At 35.5% G+C, this 18,985-nt stretch overlaps 1 protein-coding gene across 1 annotated transcript; it reads left to right on the top strand.

Annotated features, from left to right (window-relative positions):
* Positions 1–128: 128 nt before the first annotated feature.
* Positions 129–17,701, top strand: LOC137918651 (nucleolar MIF4G domain-containing protein 1 homolog). The gene is made up of 13 exons (XM_068761502.1): positions 129–413; positions 554–782; positions 1,037–1,339; positions 2,136–2,431; positions 3,102–3,192; positions 4,744–4,956; positions 6,210–6,331; positions 8,635–8,831; positions 12,806–12,981; positions 14,279–14,460; positions 15,242–15,406; positions 16,728–16,859; positions 17,384–17,701. The coding sequence occupies exons 1-13, from the start codon at positions 141–143 to the stop codon at positions 17,678–17,680; spliced, it is 2,676 nt and encodes an 891-aa protein (XP_068617603.1). The 5' UTR covers positions 129–140; the 3' UTR covers positions 17,681–17,701.
* Positions 17,702–18,985: the final 1,284 nt, after the last annotated feature.

The following is an 18,985-nucleotide window of genomic DNA, read 5'->3' on the forward strand; positions in this document are numbered from 1 at the left end:
AAAAATTTAAAAATTTTGAAAGCCGTATATGGGCATATATTTTGCAAACTATTGAAATGATAATATATGTCATCGTATTTCAGTACTTTGTATAAATATTTACTTCGTGATTTTTTTTAAGAAAATGTCAAAATTAGTTAATGTCAGTATCATGTGGTATAAAATGTCAACAGGTTATATTGTTTGAGTATTTTAAAAATAATATCTTTATAATGAAGAAACAAAAAAATGCCCCTCGTCCGAAATTCGTTAATACACGAAAAGCTATCCGCAAAGAGAAAAGGCTACAAAAAAAATTGCACAAGCAAGAACATTACCAGAAAAAGAAAATTAAAGGGGATATCAAAAAACATGAACCGGGGAGGTTTGTTAAAAGACCGGTAGATTTACCAGAAGTGGAACCAAAAAAGAATGTAAGAATACTTTTTAATTTCAAAATCGCTATTAAAATATCTGCATATATAAATATGTTCACCTTTTGTTAGAATAATATTCTTGACGAAAGCTTAGAACTGCTGTATCCTTATAATATTAATTAATCAGCTTCTTCCAGAAAAAAAAGAATAAAAGTCAACCATCAACACTTGAAATTCTCAATAAAGAGAGACAAAAAGAACTGTGCGTAGCAGACAAACTGAAGCGAGAGATGGAAGAACAGAGGAGACAAATCTTATTAAAAGCTAATGAAGAAGAAGATAAGATCATAAAGAAGTTAGAAAAACAGCTTGGATTAAACAAGTCAAAAAATAAAAATAATTATTTTTCTGAAGATGGATTGGACTGTATCCTTTTAAATCTAAAAATAAATTAATTTTAAAATTTTAGGACATATGGTATTTTTTATATTTAGTGTAGCTTGTGTCTGGTATTATATTTAATTATTCAAAAACGTGGCTGCCTGAAAGTTTAAATTTTAAGGTGTATGTTTACCTAAATTTTTAAATATATGTAAGTATATTAATGGAGAAACTTGTTAGTTTGAATTAGAATGATATAATTTGGATAACAGATTTTTTAAATCCTTCACTGTACTCAGATCTGCTAGAAATATGTGACAGAACTACTTCTGAACAAATTGTTGCTGCTGAAAAACACTTGGCGGAGGTTGAAGGTGACTCAGATTTTGAGGAAGACTTAGCAGTAGTGACTGGGAAAGAGTTGCCAGATGAAAAAGACAAAGGGAAAAAGAAGAACAAATCTGAAAAAGATGTACCTGAGAACAGTGAAGAGAATGATGAAAGCTTGGATGAAGATACACAAGATTACAATATGGGTGTTAGTGACGAAGAACAAAGTGGTTCCGATGATGAAATGGAAGATGAAAATGAGGATAGTAAAGGTAAAATCAAGTTTTTATTTTCTTTAAGGTTTAATATCTATATAATACTGTAGATTGCATGACCGCTGGGCCTTAAAGTTTTGGAGTGGAGACCACAACACCTGGAAGCACAGCATCTAATGCCCATTATGTTAAAAGCCAACTTTGTTAAGGTCAGTAGAAGATACTGACAGGCCACTTCCAACCAGTACTATTTTAAATCTCTGGAAGGAGGATTTTTATGTCCAACAGTGGAACATGGTATGGCTGAAATGATGATAATGATGATATTTCTATTCAATAACTATTTGAAGATTGCTGATGCTATCTGTTAAACTGTATTAGCTTAAAAAAATTAGTATAACAAAATATACAATGTCTTATTGGTTGGTGACAGACATAGGAAAGTGTTTACATGATGTGTTTACATATTTGCTGTTTAAAATTTGACTTGTGATTTTATGTTTCGAATATTTATTAATTTTTGTTTCTCTGACAATATTGACAATTATGAAGATAATAAAATTGTTTGTTGAACACCATTTAAAATAGTAACTAAGTGTAAACTCCTTTTTACTTGGATTGTTACAGTTCACTGCTATCATCTTTCCGTTTTACTTGCTATATTAACTCCTTCTAGCATATAGAATATAGCTTCTATATATTTTTTTTATTGAAATGTAGTATAAAAAATGATACTTGATGTAGTATAAAAATTGATGATTTTCTAAAATCTTTTGACACAAAATTAATGTTAGCGAGTTATAATAAGGTGTCAAACAATAAATCTATAGGCTAATCAATAATTGTCAATTAGATTTAAGTGAATTAGAAGACGAAGATGCAAGTGATAGCTATGAGTCCGACAACAGTGAAAGAAAAGATCAAAATGAGAAAAAATCAACCAAGAAAGAAAAGATTGTATCAGAGGATGATTTGGGTAAAGTCTTTAGTGATGATGAAGTCTCACATTTATCTGATGATGAGGATATGGAACATGAATCTCTTCATGAAGATAGCAAAGATGTGGGTGACAAGGAGAGTAATAAGAAGCCAGATATATGGGAAGACATTTATGGAAGAAAAAGGGATAAAGATGGTAACATAATTAAAGTAAGTTACAATATACTATTTGTTTCAGTATTTTTAAATCAACAGATTTAGTTGCTTTTTACAAGTCGAACACTGTGATGTGTTGTATATATTAACTAAAACTTATGTATTATTCAGATTTGTATCATCCCATATATATCTTAATTTGAAAACGTATTTCCGAATTTCGTTAATCGTATTTTATAACTAGCTGTGCAAGTGACTTTGTCTGCATGGAATTTGAAAACAAAATTATTGAGTTTATTTATTCAGTTTAGATATTTTTTTTTTCCAAAATTAAGTTTTTTTTATATTAAATGATATGCCTGTAAATAGATATATGGTACATATACCAATTTTTTTTTTAAATTTGGCCTGTGTTTGTTCCGGCTCATCTCTGAAACGGTTGGATTGATTTTGACGGGACTTATACTAGCAGGTAGCTCATGTAATTAGGAGTAACTTAGGCTACTTATAGTTTAGAAAAAAAAAAAAAATAAAAAAAAATACTAAATATTTTTTTACTAAATTACATGAGGACGAAGTCGCAGGCAAAACTAGTCAATAAATAAATTTACTCTGAAATATGTTATATTAATGTAATATTTTATATTAAATTGCCATAGGCTGAATTATTGACAGTGGTGAAGTCTATTTGAGCATCTAGTTATTAAACAGTGTAATGTTTCAGGAGGAAAAAGGCGTTTACGTACCTCCACATTTGAGGAATAAGGATTCGGCTTCTGATAAGGATCTTGCGCAACTCAAAAGACAAATTAAGAGTAAGTTTACATTTTTATTTTATAGCGCTACCGAAACCTGTGTACCGCGCCTAAGGACGGACGGGGAGGTGGTGCATCGGTCGTTCTAACAATCTATCTTTAACCTAATGATCTCTTCTAAGACGCAGTACATGGATTTCGATACTGTGTTAATATGCTAAAATTTGGATAACATTCAGCAATGTAAAGTGTAAATATGTACCTAATTAATTTTCATAGTTAGATTAAATGGAAATTGCATAAGCTAACTTAGCTTACTGGAAACTATATTAATTTCGCCTAATCTATCTATTTTATAATGTAAGTGAAATGAGAAATACCTAGGTAGGTACCTAGGTACGCACAGGACTTTAGGAATTAAACTATGACTCATCCTTTATAATAGTATATTTGGAGACGACTAGAACAGAATGTTACAACTATCTCACTTTATATTATAAAACATGTAGATATACATTCCATGAAGATGTAGATAGATGTGCGTAGGCATTGCAATGAACATATAGTTTATATGGTGAAATATTTTAAAATAAAATATTTCACAAGAAATGAAATTAATTATGAAAAATACTATTACATGTATGTACATATTTACATATATATTACATACATTTCTTACAAACCATTAAATAATATACTATAAGACATGCTAAGTCACTACCTATTTTTTTGAAAATGGTTTAGAAGATATTTAATACACCAATGATTATCTAATTTATTTTATTTTTGACTCTACTATGCTTTGCAAGGTGTTATAGTTGTGGAGAAGAAGCAGAAAGAAACTCCACAACAAAACATATTTTAATAAAGTTATATATTATCAACACAGATACATACGTGTAATATACAGATGTATACAAATATATATATGTGTATGTATACTTTATCAGACATAGCCAAAATGAAATCAAAGTAATCAAGCGACTTCACTGCCAAGGTTTCTGTTAAATATTTGTTTATTGAATAAAAAGCCTTTTTCGTCAATTTACTTTAAATATGTGTTTTGAATTTTGTAAATGGTAGTCCAATAATGTATTGCGGAATTTAATTTAAAAATCCGATTTCATTTATTACAATTGAATTATAGACTTCTACAGCCTAATCTTTGACACAGCGAATGTTTCACGGTACTTTGTTATTACACTATGGACGTCCACTATTTTTTGTAATCATACAAAAATATTATCATAAATATATTGAGTGTATTAAAAAATTGAATTATTTATTTTTGTATAGCTCCAAATCCTTCCCAATTCTATGCTAGAATTAATGTCAATGTTGTTTAAATTGATTTAGAGTTCATTTGATGATTTGATAGTTTAGTAACAGATGGCGCCACTAGGTTTTTTTTTTTTTAATATCGCGGCTGGGTTTCCTTCCCTAGGAATAATATAAGCAAATAGTTTTTGTTCCTATTTGACATTGGAATGTTGTGTTATTTCCTCATCCGAAGTGACAATTGTAAAAGATGTAAGAAGGAATCCACATGAGCTGCTTATAATACTTTATAATAAAACTACTTTATAATAAAAAATTGTCTTTATTTTCAAGGTGTTCTAAACAAACTGGCTGGTACAAATCTTCATTGGGCGTGTACGTCCATAGAGAATTTGTATTCCAGCCACAGTCGAAACTCTGTGAACACGGTGCTGTCCCAGCTGTGGACTGATGCGACGGTTGGGACATCTGCCACACCAGACCGCCTGGTGGCCGAGCACGCAGCCCTCGTGTCTGTGCTTCACGCTAATGTAGCTAGTGAAATAGGTAAGTGTTCATATTCAAAAATTTCAGTCTAACAAAAGTATTATTCGGTAATAAAGTAGGCTGTATTAACATTAAGTAATATGGAATTGGAGATGACAAGATCCGCAGAAGGATTAAGATCAACGAAGTAACTCTATGTATTACTCGTCTTAAGTAGCAGTGCGCGGGTCACATCGAGTAACTCAGGGGCAGAAAGTTTCGGGAGCGTCGACCTCGAGTTGGTAGACGCGGCATATATATATATTTATTTATTTATTTATATATATATATATATACTACTACTACTACTACTACTCCGCTAGCTCAGTGACCCAAAGTGGGTCTTGGCCTCCGAAGCGAGAGACTTCCACTTTCCTCTATCTTGCGCCATCGTCTGCCATCATCTTATATATATATATATATATATATATAAATAAATATATATGCCGCGTCGTGTATATATATATATATGAGTAAGACACAACAAGAAATAATAGATACTAAATTAATTCTAAATAATGGCATGTACAATACAAATATAATTTACAGTATAATTATATTATTGATAAATGAGGATATATATAATTAACATAAAGTTAAAAGTAAATCATGAAATAAATCTTATTATAGCATTAAAAAAATTGTTAATTTTAAAACAGCAGTTGTTGAGTTTCTGGCAGATTCTTCTCAGCAAATCAGCGTTCCGAGTCGGTGGTAGCTTACTGCTTATAATGTCAAAGTAATTGATGCCTCAAAAGGGCATGTAAATGTCTACTTGAAAAAAGATATTTTAAATTTGAATTTCGAAAACAATTTTATATCTAATATATAAAATTCTCGTGTCACAGTGTTCGAACTTGAACTCCTCCGAAACGGCTTGACCGATTTTTACCAAATTTTATATTCGTATTCAGGTCTAAGAATCAGCTAATATCTATTTTCCATTCCCCTAAGTGATAAGGGTTGTTCACCCCTAAATTTTTTTTTTAATTTTTTGACGAAATTTTTCGTTTTTATTATTTTATGTTACAGCATACAAAAATAGATACAACCCTAAATTTTCACCCCTCTTCGATCAACCCTTATTTTTAAATTGAAAATTTAAAATATTTCTTTTGCAAAACAACGTTTGCGGGATCAGCTAGTATATTTATATAAACAAAAGTGAGCGTCCTGTACTAAAAAGTACTTCCGAAGTATGCAAAAATGGCTAGTACACCTATTTTGATATCCTTATAAAAACGGTAATGTTGCAATGAAACACTATATTCCAGGTGCCCACTTCCTGCAAGAGCTGGCGATGAAATTCGATGAAATGGTGGACGGTGACCAACCGATGGAAGATAAGAGACTAGAAAATTTGACTTCGTGTCTAGCGCATCTTTACAGTTTTAAGGTGAGACCCTGTTCCAATGTCACCTGGCTTATGGCTTTTCTGGTGGTATCTCGGAGGTTTAGCTTCTCCCAAAGATATCTATGGAGGGATATACTGTAATGGCCATACTTGACAGACGCGTTAACCATCGCAGAGTGGTACACCAATACCTCGCTTTGCGACGTTTCGTTTTGCGTTTTCTTCGAAGTTGCGTCGCTGCTTAATTAGTACTAATTTTTACTGTGCGTTGTTAGATTTTCGTGGTTGCATTGTTTTGGGTCGAGTCTTTAATTTTTTTGGAAATTTTCTTTTTTCTCCAAACAATGGCAACACTTTTGTTTCTAATTGCGCCATGCCATCAAAACTCGGGGATTCCCTTTCTCACTAAAAACAACGCAATTTGAATACAGTTTTATTATCACTTTGTTTTGCTAATTTTAGAGTTCAGTTTCAATTACGTAGTGTGTTGTGCTTTTTTTTAAAAGGGAATAATAAATTTATATAAATTTTTACGTGTTGTTTCTGATTACAAAATAGGTAAATATTATTCCAATTTATTTATTGGAGTTATATTATATTTGTTTTTTAAATGTTTACTTTGTTCAGTTTTGTTTTTAAAAAGTAGTATTTTCGTGACCTTGTAACCTATCTTCGATCTTTACATGGTTTGCTATAGAAAATCTTAATCCACTTTGCGGTGTTTCAATTTGCGTCGTGTTTTTTTGAAACGTTACCACGACGCAAAGTGAGGTATTGGTGTATTATGGTACACTGCTGCCCAACATCTGGAAACTTATTTTGTGGTGATTAAAAGTTACCTACGATCGCAAGTTTCAGACCTCTGCAGCTGGTCTAGCACTGTTCTTACTTGCCTTATAGATCACTTGTTATATAAGTCAAATATATTCCTGTTATTTTAAAACAAAATAAAGAAGAATCTTATAAAAGATATAGAAATCATTATGTATCATCATTATGTTAGATGATAGACGTCCACTGCATGGCGTTGTCTACATTTAGCGGCATCTCGCGGCTTTTACTACGCCGTCGATCCAACTATTGGAGGGCTTCTCCACGCCACGTCTACTGGGTCGTATTCATCACGAGAACCTTCTGATCCCAACGACCATCGGTCGCATTAGCGATGTGCCCATCATTTACATGGTTGATATTATAATGTATACATTAAACATTGTTAAATTTTATTTAACCCATTCGTTACCAGCGCCGGAGTTAGACGGCATCCACCTTGTAATGTTGCCATAAGCCCATATTACAATGTGGACACACATAAGTGTAGATCCGTGTTTTATAGATTTATTACAGCCAAATAAATCGCTAAGAATTATCCTAACTTCTATTTTCAATTAATATACCAGTAAAATCGTTAACTCTTTCGTCCCGGAATACTAAAACATAAAATTTTTCAAAAAATTTATACACCAAAACCACGTGCAGACAATGGAAATTAGCGCTAGACTAGCTAGAGTCATGCAGACAGCGTGCGACTTTTGTACATAACCTCAAAGCCAAACGCACAAACAACGGCCTGGTACAATTTCCACTGAAAACGAGCGATCATTTTAGGTACCAGGGGTTTTCACACATTTGTGGTACACATACATACCATCCGGGACGAAAGGGTTTAATATGTAACACAAATGAGAAAATTCGAACATCAGCTTACCGCCATGCAATGTGGGCACTTCGCAGCGCACATGCCCCGATTCAGTAGCGTCAATTCGGCGGAACGGACTGCCGTAAGGAAAGAGTTAAAAATAGCAACTGTTGAGTTTCTAGCCAGCATATCAACATTCCAAGACGGTGGTAGTTGACTACAGTAATACCCCGCTTTACGCGACCCCGTTGTACGCGGTTTCACTATAACGCGAATTGTAAATTTCGCGCTCAAATGCCTCGAATTACGCGAAAGAGTGCATATAAATATAATGTAGTCATCAACTTCTCTATGGTGTCTTCACCATCTGTCAAACAATTAAAAACAGTGTTGGGTGTTATGAACGTATTTTACAAGAACGTAAACAAAACGTTACCCAAAAGACAATAGATGTATTTTTCCGTAAAATATAAGAGTATGTATTGCATAAAGTGTTCCTAGAATAAAGTGATTGATTAAAATGATTTGTATTTTTTTGTAATAATTTTTGACTATGTTTAATCATAAACCTCGTTATACGCGAATTTCAGTTAACGCGTAATTTTTTTGAACGTATCCCTCGCGTAAAGCGGGGTATTACTGTACTTATAAGTTTGAAGTAATTGAAGATACAAAAGTGCATGTAAATGACTTCTTGTGCATATAGATCTACCACAGCGCGCTGGTCTACGATATCCTGGCTCGGCTGATGGATCAGGTGACGGAGAAGCGCGTGGACTGCGTGCTGACGGCGCTGCGCTGCGTGGGCGGCGTGCTGAGGAAGGACGACCCTCTTGCATTGAAGAACTTCATCCACGACACCCAAGCCAGGGTTGCAAGCCTCAACGAGAGTGTTGCATCAGGGTAAGATACCAGCAAGCTTTTTGATCTGTCTTATCTAATTGATTAATGTAATTTATACATTATGATACATTCACGCTAAGACTTTAGAAATTTTATGCTTAGAGTTTCGGTGGAAGTGGAGAGATATGCAGAAGAGCTAAGATCTCCGACGTAGATCGAAGAGTTGTTCTTCTGAAGTGGAAATGGGTTAGTCACTTCGTTCGTGCAACCGACGGCTGATGAGAACGTAAGGTTCAGGAGTGGCGACCACGAGCCGGTAGATGCGGCGTGGGTACCCCCCCCCCCCCACTAGGTAGACCGACGACATAGCTAAGGTCGCTGGAAGTCGCTGGATGCGTTCAGCGCAGGACTGGTCAACGCTACGATCTTTGAGAGGAGGAGTGGGCCTTGCATTGGGCGCCTGTCATTTATATAAGACATTTCATATTGTCTTATTTTTCGAAAACAATGGGTGAATGAGGGTGAATGTTTGGCTCATTTGCTGTCAACCAACGTACATAATTTCCAAAAATAAGATACTGATCTATAAATACATATCTAATAGATTCAGGCGTTATTTTGCGGAATTCCATCCTGAGTTAGAATAGGACCAATAAATAGCTACTTCCGCTAATGCAGTAGTAGTCGTGCAATAAAGTGATGAATGAAAGTGAAATATATATACATATAAACACATATTTCACAGTGATCACTGCTATTGAAAATATATGTAAAACATTTTTGCTAATGAGCCGACCGTTCAAGCAAATAAACTTTTTATGCCAATAATATAAATCATCCTGTATATCGACGCATGTAACCTTACGGCGTCCACTGCTAGTAATAGGTCTTCCTGATAAGTTTCCAACTCTCGTAGAAATTGGACAACAGCGTCTTCTGAAGATGTAAAGAAGGTGTCCACGTTATGAGAGGACATTCCTTGCTGCACATCTAAGGTCCCAGCTGTCATATGTTCCACTACAACCAGAATTACTTTAGGACATGGATGGTGGCCCGCCGACAGAAAAAATAATACTCTCGTACATTCGAGAAATATTGAGTTCTATTCCAGAATAAAACCAAAAAAAATTTAATTACCTATACTTCTGGCGGCCGGCCCGCCATCAGTTCATGATTTGCCCGAGTGGCCCCTACTCATAATAAGTCAACCATGCTTTAGGCTATGTCGATTTATTTAGTTCGTCTATGGATCTATTTATTCCTCCTGAGTAAAGGATTCTCCATAGCTCTGAGAAGCTGTGTGAACCTGCCAGCGAGGTAGGGTAAGAGACCACGTTTCAGTGTCATCACTGGTAACACATATGTAAAACACTATCTAGTAGTTTAATTCGACGATTTACATTAAAGTACCTCAGTTATTTTAAGTCACTTTATTCCTCCTGAGTAAAGGACTCTCCATAGCTCTGAGAACCTCTGTGAACCTGCCACCGAGGAAGGGTGAGAGACCACGTTTCAGTGTAATTACCAGTAACACATTTGTTAAACAATATCCAGTTTAATAAGACGATTTACATTGAATTACCTCAGTTATTTTTAGTCACTTTATTCCTCCTAATAAAGGACTCTCCATAGCTCTGAGAACCTCTGTGAACCTGCCAGCGAGGAAGGGTGAGAGACCACGTTTCAGTGTCATCACCAGTTACACATTAGTTAAACAATATCCAGTTTAATAAGACGATTTACATTAAAGTACCTCAGTTATTTTTAGTCACTTTATTCCTCCTGAGTAAAGGACTCTCCATAGCTCTGAGAAGCTGTGTGAACCTGCCAGAGAGGAAGGGTGAGAGACCACGTATCAGTGTCATCACCAGTTACACATTTGTTAAACAATATCCAGTTTAATAAGACGATTTACATTAAAGTACCTCAGTTATTTTTAGTCACTTTATTCCTCCTGAGTAAAGGACTCCCTATAGCTCTGAGAAGCTGTGTGAACCTGCCAGCGAGGAAGGGTGAGAGACCACGTATCAGTGTCATCACCAGTTACACATTTGTTAAACAATATCCAGTTTAATAAGACGATTTACATTAAAGTACCTCAGTTATTTTTAGTCACTTTATTCCTCCTGAGTAAAGGACTCTCCATAGCTCTGAGAAGCTGTGTGAACCTGCCAGTGAGGAAGGGTGAGAGACCACGTATCAGTGTCATCACCAGTTACACATTTGTTAAACAATATCCAGTTTAATAAGACGATTTACATTAAAGTACCTCAGTTATTTTTAGTCACTTTATTCCTCCTGAGTAAAGGACTCTCCATAGCTCTGAGAAGCTGTGTGAACCTGCCAGTGAGGAAGGGTGAGAGACCACGTATCAGTGTCATCACCAGTTACACATTTGTTAAACAATATCCAGTTTAATAAGACGATTTACATTAAAGTACCTCAGTTATTTTTAGTCACTTTATTCCTCCTGAGTAAAGGACTCTCCATAGCTCTGAGAAGCTGTGTGAACCTGCCAGTGAGGAAGGGTGAGAGACCACGTATCAGTGTCATCACCAGTTACACATTTGTTAAACAATATCCAGTTTAATAAGACGATTTACATTAAAGTACCTCAGTTATTTTTAGTCACTTTATTCCTCCTGAGTAAAGGACTCTCCATAGCTCTGAGAAGCTGTGTGAACCTGCCAGTGAGGAAGGGTGAGAGACCACGTATCAGTGTCATCACCAGTTACACATTTGTTAAACAATATCCAGTTTAATAAGACGATTTACATTAAAGTACCTCAGTTATTTTTAGTCACTTTATTCCTCCTGAGTAAAGGACTCTCCATAGCTCTGAGAAGCTGTGTGAACCTGCCAGTGAGGAAGGGTGAGAGACCACGTATCAGTGTCATCACCAGTTACACATTTGTTAAACAATATCCAGTTTAATAAGACGATTTACATTAAAGTACCTCAGTTATTTTTAGTCACTTTATTCCTCCTGAGTAAAGGACTCTCCATAGCTCTGAGAAGCTGTGTGAACCTGCCAGTGAGGAAGGGTGAGAGACCACGTATCAGTGTCATCACCAGTTACACATTTGTTAAACAATATCCAGTTTAATAAGACGATTTACATTAAAGTACCTCAGTTATTTTTAGTCACTTTATTCCTCCTGAGTAAAGGACTCTCCATAGCTCTGAGAACCTCTGTGAACCTGCCACCGAGGAAGGGTGAGAGACCACGTTTCAGTGTCATCACCAGTTACACATTTGTTAAACAATATCCAGTTTAATAAGACGATTTACATTAAAGTACCTCAGTTATTTTTAGTCACTTTATTCCTCCTGCGTAAAGGACTCTCCATAGCTCTGAGAACCTCTGTGAACCTGCCAGTGAGGAAGGGTGAGAGACCACGTTTCAGTGTCATCACCAGTTACACATTTGTTAAACAATATCCAGTTTAATAAGACGATTTACATTAAAGTACCTCAGTTATTTTTAGTCACTTTATTCCTCCTGAGTAAAGGACTCTCCATAACTCTGAGAACCTCTGTGAACCTGCCAGTGAGGAAGGGTGAGAGACCACGTTTCAGTGTCATCACCAGTTATACATTTGTTAAACAATATCCAGCTTAATAAGACGATTTACATTAAAGTACCTCAGTTATTTTTAGTCACTTTATTCCTCCTGAGTAAAGGATTCTCCATAGCTCTGAGAACCTCTGTGAACCTGCCAGTGAGGAACGGTGAGAGACCACGTTTCAGTGTCATCACTAGTTACACATTTGTTAAACAATATCCAGCTTAATAAGACGATTTACATTAAAGTACCTCAGTTATTTTTAGTCACTTTATTCCTCATAAGTAAAGGACTCTCCATAGCTCTGAGAACCTCTGTGAACCTGCCAGTGAGGAACGGTGAGAGACCACGTTTCAGTGTCATCACCAGTTACACATTTGTTAAACAATATCCAGTTTAATAAGACGATTTACATTAAAGTACCTCGATTATTTTAAGTTTTATAAATTTAATTTATAATTTACATAGATCGCGTATAAAATTTCTCTTGGAAGTGTTAATGGCGGTGAAGAATAACAATCTGAATAAAATACCAAACTATGAGCCGACTTACGTGGAGAACCTCAAGAAGTCGACCCGGAGTATCGTGAGGAAAGGCAATTACATCACACCGCTCAACATAAGACTAGAGGATCTGCTTAAAGGTACTAAAACATATCAAAATAATTATTTCGATATATATTTTTATATTAATTTTCTATATATAGCCATGATATATCTTTTTCACAGATGTTGGTACAGTTCAGATTGAATATTGATCTTTTTAGACGAAAAACTCTCACTTGCCCAAGGTTCTATTACAATTTTTGTTTAAAAGCCTTACAGAACCTTTTAATCGGTTCATAGACAATTGTCATTTCCAAATAAGCTGTGGTTTTCTAGGCGTTGTGTTTTAGTAACTTGCCGAACCCAGACTATATCGTACGCCCAAACAGAATTTTAATTTGCATATATAGATCTGTATTTTAGTACGTATCAGGGCGGGGCTCGATCTAAAAGACACTTGTACTCAAAATAGGTGTATATTCACTGCGAAGATTCACAAATGGTAATGGAAGAATACTGTTAAAGTACAATTTCGTAACTCCACGAACATAAGGCTGTAACTCCGCGAACATAAGACTGTAACTCCGCGAATATAAGTTTGTAACTCCGCGAACACAAAACTGTAACTCCGTGAAAAATAGTCGGCAAATCAGCGAAAAACTGACTGTAACCCCCGCGAAAAATAGACTAACTCCGCGGACACAAGACTGTAACTCCGCGAACACTAGACTGTGCTTCCGCAAACACTAGAATATACCTTCGCAAACACTAGACTATACCTCCGCGAATACAAGACTGTGACTCTGCGAACATAAAATAATTAGATTATAGTGATAGGTATATGAAGATACTGAAATCAATATAAGTATAGTAATACTTGTGTTAAAAGAGACCACTCTTCATTTGTTAAAATATTTCAGTCGTAGGACATAGGCCTCCTTCATGGATTTCAAATAGAACCGATTTTAAGGGCTGGTCTAGTGTCTACGGACCACATTACCAACGACCCTACCGACGTTAGAGGTCAATATTAATCTATTTATTTGTATATAAAACAAAATTAGTTACACCATTTATAACTCTAAAATTGCTGAACTAATTTTTATTAGTTTAGTGTTTTTGGATTTATTTTCGTCCAAAATGTGATAATAGGTATTAAAACATGATATTCAATAATTTATTAAAAATTGAGCAGCGGTAGAATACTGAGATTTCGCGGTTCGATTTCCGGAATACAACTTTATATAATTCACACTTACTTGCTCAGAAACAAGTTTCCAGAGAATAATGAAGGTGTTCTTCAATTTGGGTTCCTTTGAAATTTTTCGTTATGATATATATAATTAGTAAATAATTAAAAAAAAAATTAAAATCAAATATCGTTGTCATATGCAGCGGATGAAAGAGGAAAATGGTGGATAGTTGGATCCGCGTGGGAGGGTAACCGCGCGCCGCAGGAGAAGGAGACGGTTAAGCCCGCACCCAGCACCGACCAGAAGCTTCTAGAACTTGCTAGAAAACAGCGCATGAACACGGACGTGCGGCGTAGCATATTCTGCGTGATCATGTCGGCTCAGGTATGATTTATTATAAACCTTCGTAGTACTATTTGATAGACGTACACGAGAGAGTTTAGAATAAATATTTTATATTCTTAAATATTTTGAAATAGAAATTTGGAACAGTTTTAAATTCGATTATTAGTTAATAACGATAATAATAGAATATTTACTGTATATATAAGCTCTTTGTACAATTTACTGCTGTACCCGGTGATAAATATTTCACATCGAACTTTGAAAAGAGACAATCGGGAAATTTCGGCTTCGTAGAGCGTTACCTTTGTCACGAAATACGACTGACAAAACGTCATATAGTGTGGGACAGAGATAGTGCTCTACGAAGCCGGAAGTGGCTAAATATTGGTCCTTTTCTTACTTAGGATGGACTTCCGCAAGGTAACGCCTGATTCCATTAAATATTATTTAATTTTTTTCATGATTTTTTGGAAAAGATATACAATATTTTAATTGTCAGCAAATGAGAAAGCGTTTAGAAGGCAATAGCATCCGAAATTAAATTTCCATCCTCCCGAGCGTCCTTGTATTGGGACACAGAACTGGTATTAGCGAAGAATGACAGCCAAAGTCAAGGTTTTCTCGTACCACTTGAGTCTAGTCACTGTACTACTGTAATCGGCTTGGACTGTCCCAATCAAGTTTAGGCCCCGGGAACAAATGAGTTTCGATAAATCTCAGGCAAGGTGCTTTTGAACTTCGTTAATATGTTAAATATCTTAAAGCCAGGTACATCTCCATAAAGCTAGTACATCTTTAACCAATGGCCCTGTATATCCAGGACTTCATGGACGCGTTCGAGAAGTTGCAGCACTTAGGCCTTCGCGGCCAGCAGGAGAGGGAGATCGTGCATGTTCTGCTAGCTTGCTGCATGCAAGAGAAAGCATATAACCCATACTATGCTGTTCTTGCACAGAAACTCAGTGACTTCGATCGGAAATATCAGGTTTGTTATTTTTAATCTATGTGTGATTATACTAAATAGCTATATTTAATAATATTTTACCCATCAACGAGAAATTTGTAATTCAACCAGATGGCGTTGGGAGTTTGTATGATCACCACTTCAAGCAACCACCTTTTCTTTCTACTACCATCACCTTGCTTTAGGACGCTTCGTTTTGGTTTTGTACGACGTTGCGTCGGTGATTAGTTTTTACTGTCCATCGCTAGAATTTATTAGTTGCGTTGTTTTGAGTTCGTATTTTTTTTTTTTGTAAAAGATGGCAACTCTTTTGTTTCTAATTACGCCGTGCCATCAAAATTCGGGGATTCCCTAATCTAATATCTATGCAATATTAATACAGTTTTATTTTTACTTTGCTAGAGTTCTGTTTCAATTACGTAGTGTGCTTTTTTAAAAAGAGAATAATAAATATATATTCATATAAAATTTTACGTAGGTCTCTGGTTACAAAACGCTAAATATATTTCCAATTTATTAAGTATTATATTGAGTGGTATTTAGTGGAGTTTATGGTTTGCTATAGAAAATCTTAATTCACTTTTCGTCGTGATTTTTTTAAAACGGAACCACAGCGCAATGTGAAGTATTGGTAAATTTATTCGTTATGTTTTCCAAATGGAAACATCGTCATCATCATTTCTACTGTGAAGCATTAACTGCTGGACATAGGCCTACCTTATTGATTTCCAATAGGACCTGTTGGAAGCAGCCTGCATCGGGCAACGTCGTATGATGCGCTTGCTGGTTTGCGGTATCCACTACAAAACCTTAAGGACCTGGCGTCTATATATTCGGCTATGTACTTAGCCAACTGCCACTACTTTCGTGTGTCTAGGGATTTACTCATTTCTGTTTCGATCTCGTCGAAAACACCTTCTTCACAGAACCTATATATATACACATATATTACGGGAACGCCAAAGCTTTACGAAGAGGCCCTTTTAAATCTACACAAGCCGTCAGCTCCGACCCAGCCAATTAAGAAAGCCGTCTGTTTAACTACCTGTAAAACATTATAATATGTAACGTCTTAGATATGTAGTAGTAGAGTTGATAAGATATTAACATGTTTTAGGTGTAAGTATAAAGTTATCAGGGGTATAAATAAAAAGTTTTGATCAAGTGGTACAGGAACGAAAAAAGTTTGGAATACACTAAAGCAGTATATTACCTAAGCCAACTAAAATAACTATCTTGCATAGCCCATAGAATAAAACAAATGTTAATAAACAGGTGCATCAGAAATTTTTGACTTTGGTTTGGTTTTCTAAGTTAAAATAAAATAATTCTGATCTTCCAGCTGTCAATACAGTTTTCGGTGTGGGACAAGATCAAGGAGATGGAGACGTTATCCAAGCAGGGTCTGACCAACTTGGCGCAGTTCCTCATTCACTTGATCATGGGGAAGGGTCTTCCACTTTCAGTTTTAAAGGTAACCTAAAGAATCTTAATTTTTTAAAAAATCAGCAAGTTTAAGAAGATATCGACACGAGTAGAGAGTGATCTGTTACTTCCCGGTATAAAGGTAGTTCCAGAAACTGACAACATAGGAGTAAGAGAACGCATACGTTCCGTACAAATGATAGATGAAGACTAAAATTTTGCTCTCATGTAAACACACCCTTACCTCGAGACCGTTGAGATAGTCGTACATTTTCTAGTATTTACCCTGCCCGGCCAATATATTATACAGGATGATTGGTTATAGGTGTAAAATGTTTAAAGGTTTGAATGTATTGCTCCTTTGCAGTCACCTAACAGCCTTGTACTGAGAGATTTTATACTGTCAGTAATTATTCCCATGTCGAATTCCAATACAAAAAATCAATTAACGTACCATATTTAAGAGTAACCACTTAATACAGGGTGATTAGAAACAGATTTAAAACTTTTTTTTACATTCCTCTTCAAACACATATAAAGACGAAAATATATTTATTAGTATCTTTTTTGCAGATAATCCAGTTTTCTGACTTAAACAAGAAGTCGGTACGTTTCATGCGTCAAATCTTATTGGCTGTGATCATGAATGATGACCTCCAGGCTACCTTGGAGGTTTTCCAAAGGATATCCAAATCCCCCAAATTGCACATGTTCAGGGAGAGCCTCCGGCTGTTCATTCAGCACTTTCTCATCAAGAACGCGGGGAAGAAGAGCGCTGTACTTAGTGAAGAGGAGATGGAGACGCTAAGAGAAAGAGTGGCGGAAGTTGAGAAGATACTAACAATTCATGAATCGAAGTTAAGATTTTAAATAAAGATTTAAATTTTATAATTGTTTTATTTGATAATTTGGCCCTTCTGGTATTTTTATAACTTACACAGATGATCACTGGATTCAGAGAAGAGTGATACGTGTAAAGATGTGTCACATCAACTACTTCATCATCATATCAGCTGCAGGATATCCACTGTTAATATAGCCCTTGCATATTTACAGCAGTAGTGGAATGTAGCCTGCATCAAGCATCTTTAGAAGATCTGGACATGGTCGTCAGTCTATCATGTGGATTCCACTTTTGAACCTCAAGGTCCTAAACATGGGCTATGGACACGTGTAATTCTAACAAATGCTTGCATGCCTAAATATTTGTCATTTGTGGGACAGAGACGTAACATTTCTGGTGTAAATAATATTTGATTTTTTTTTAACTTACTCCTTTCCTTGCAAATTCTTTCTGTCTCTCTCTCACACATCCTTCTCAAAATCTTTCATTCTTCAAGTTCCGATCTTTCACGCATCGTCTTACTTCCCTAATCTTCAATACTGATTACCTTTGCTTCTTATATCACAGCATATTTATTAATACTTTGTATGTGTTTATTTATTACATAGTCATCAATTGTTGACCTTATTCTTTTATTACATTTACCTTTTGGTTTCTTGTTGGGATTACACGACACCTTATATTAATCCTTAGTTTTATTCTTATCAATTATCTGTTGTACCGCCACCATGCAAAACCTAAGGAATGAAAGGTGACATTTATCTTCGTTCACGTGGGATACGATTTCCACCTCGAGATCATTAATTGACATTGACCATACAAAGAAAGCCGACAGACCGGCCCGTGGTCCCAGAATCTTAAGTAAATAATAATATGTAATAATTGTCTGTTCTGCGCACTATATGGTCTTCTGCCCTCTGCCACTTTCATTCGTCTATCGTTCTCGGCATTTGCAATTCAATCTCGTAGAATAATCCCGAACATAGCCTTCTCTTTGAACCGTTGAGAGACTGTCAAAACTAACTACTAAACTAAATAAAAGTTCACTGTTAGAAGGCGGGCCTTTCAATTCTATAAAAAAATTAATGTATATCTAAACCTATGAAAAATCGGAATGGCAGCCGACAGAGCAAGCAGAACAGAAATCCTCCGGTTCCTAAGATTCTGCAGCGGAAGCCATGGATCAGAAATCACAAACCGTCTATCCACAAGGTGAACAGACTAGCTTAATGTCTTCGGAAGATCCTGTATGCTGGCTGCTTCCAACTGGTCTTATTGGAAAGGTAAAGAAGCATATATACCGTGGACATCCTAAGGGTAATGTGATGATA

This window comes from Battus philenor, unplaced genomic scaffold (assembly GCF_028537555.1).
Source record: "Battus philenor isolate CCGP_79_NKW_IND1 unplaced genomic scaffold, ilBatPhil1.0.hap1 SCAF_15, whole genome shotgun sequence".
Classification (NCBI taxonomy): Eukaryota; Metazoa; Arthropoda; class Insecta; order Lepidoptera; family Papilionidae; genus Battus; species Battus philenor.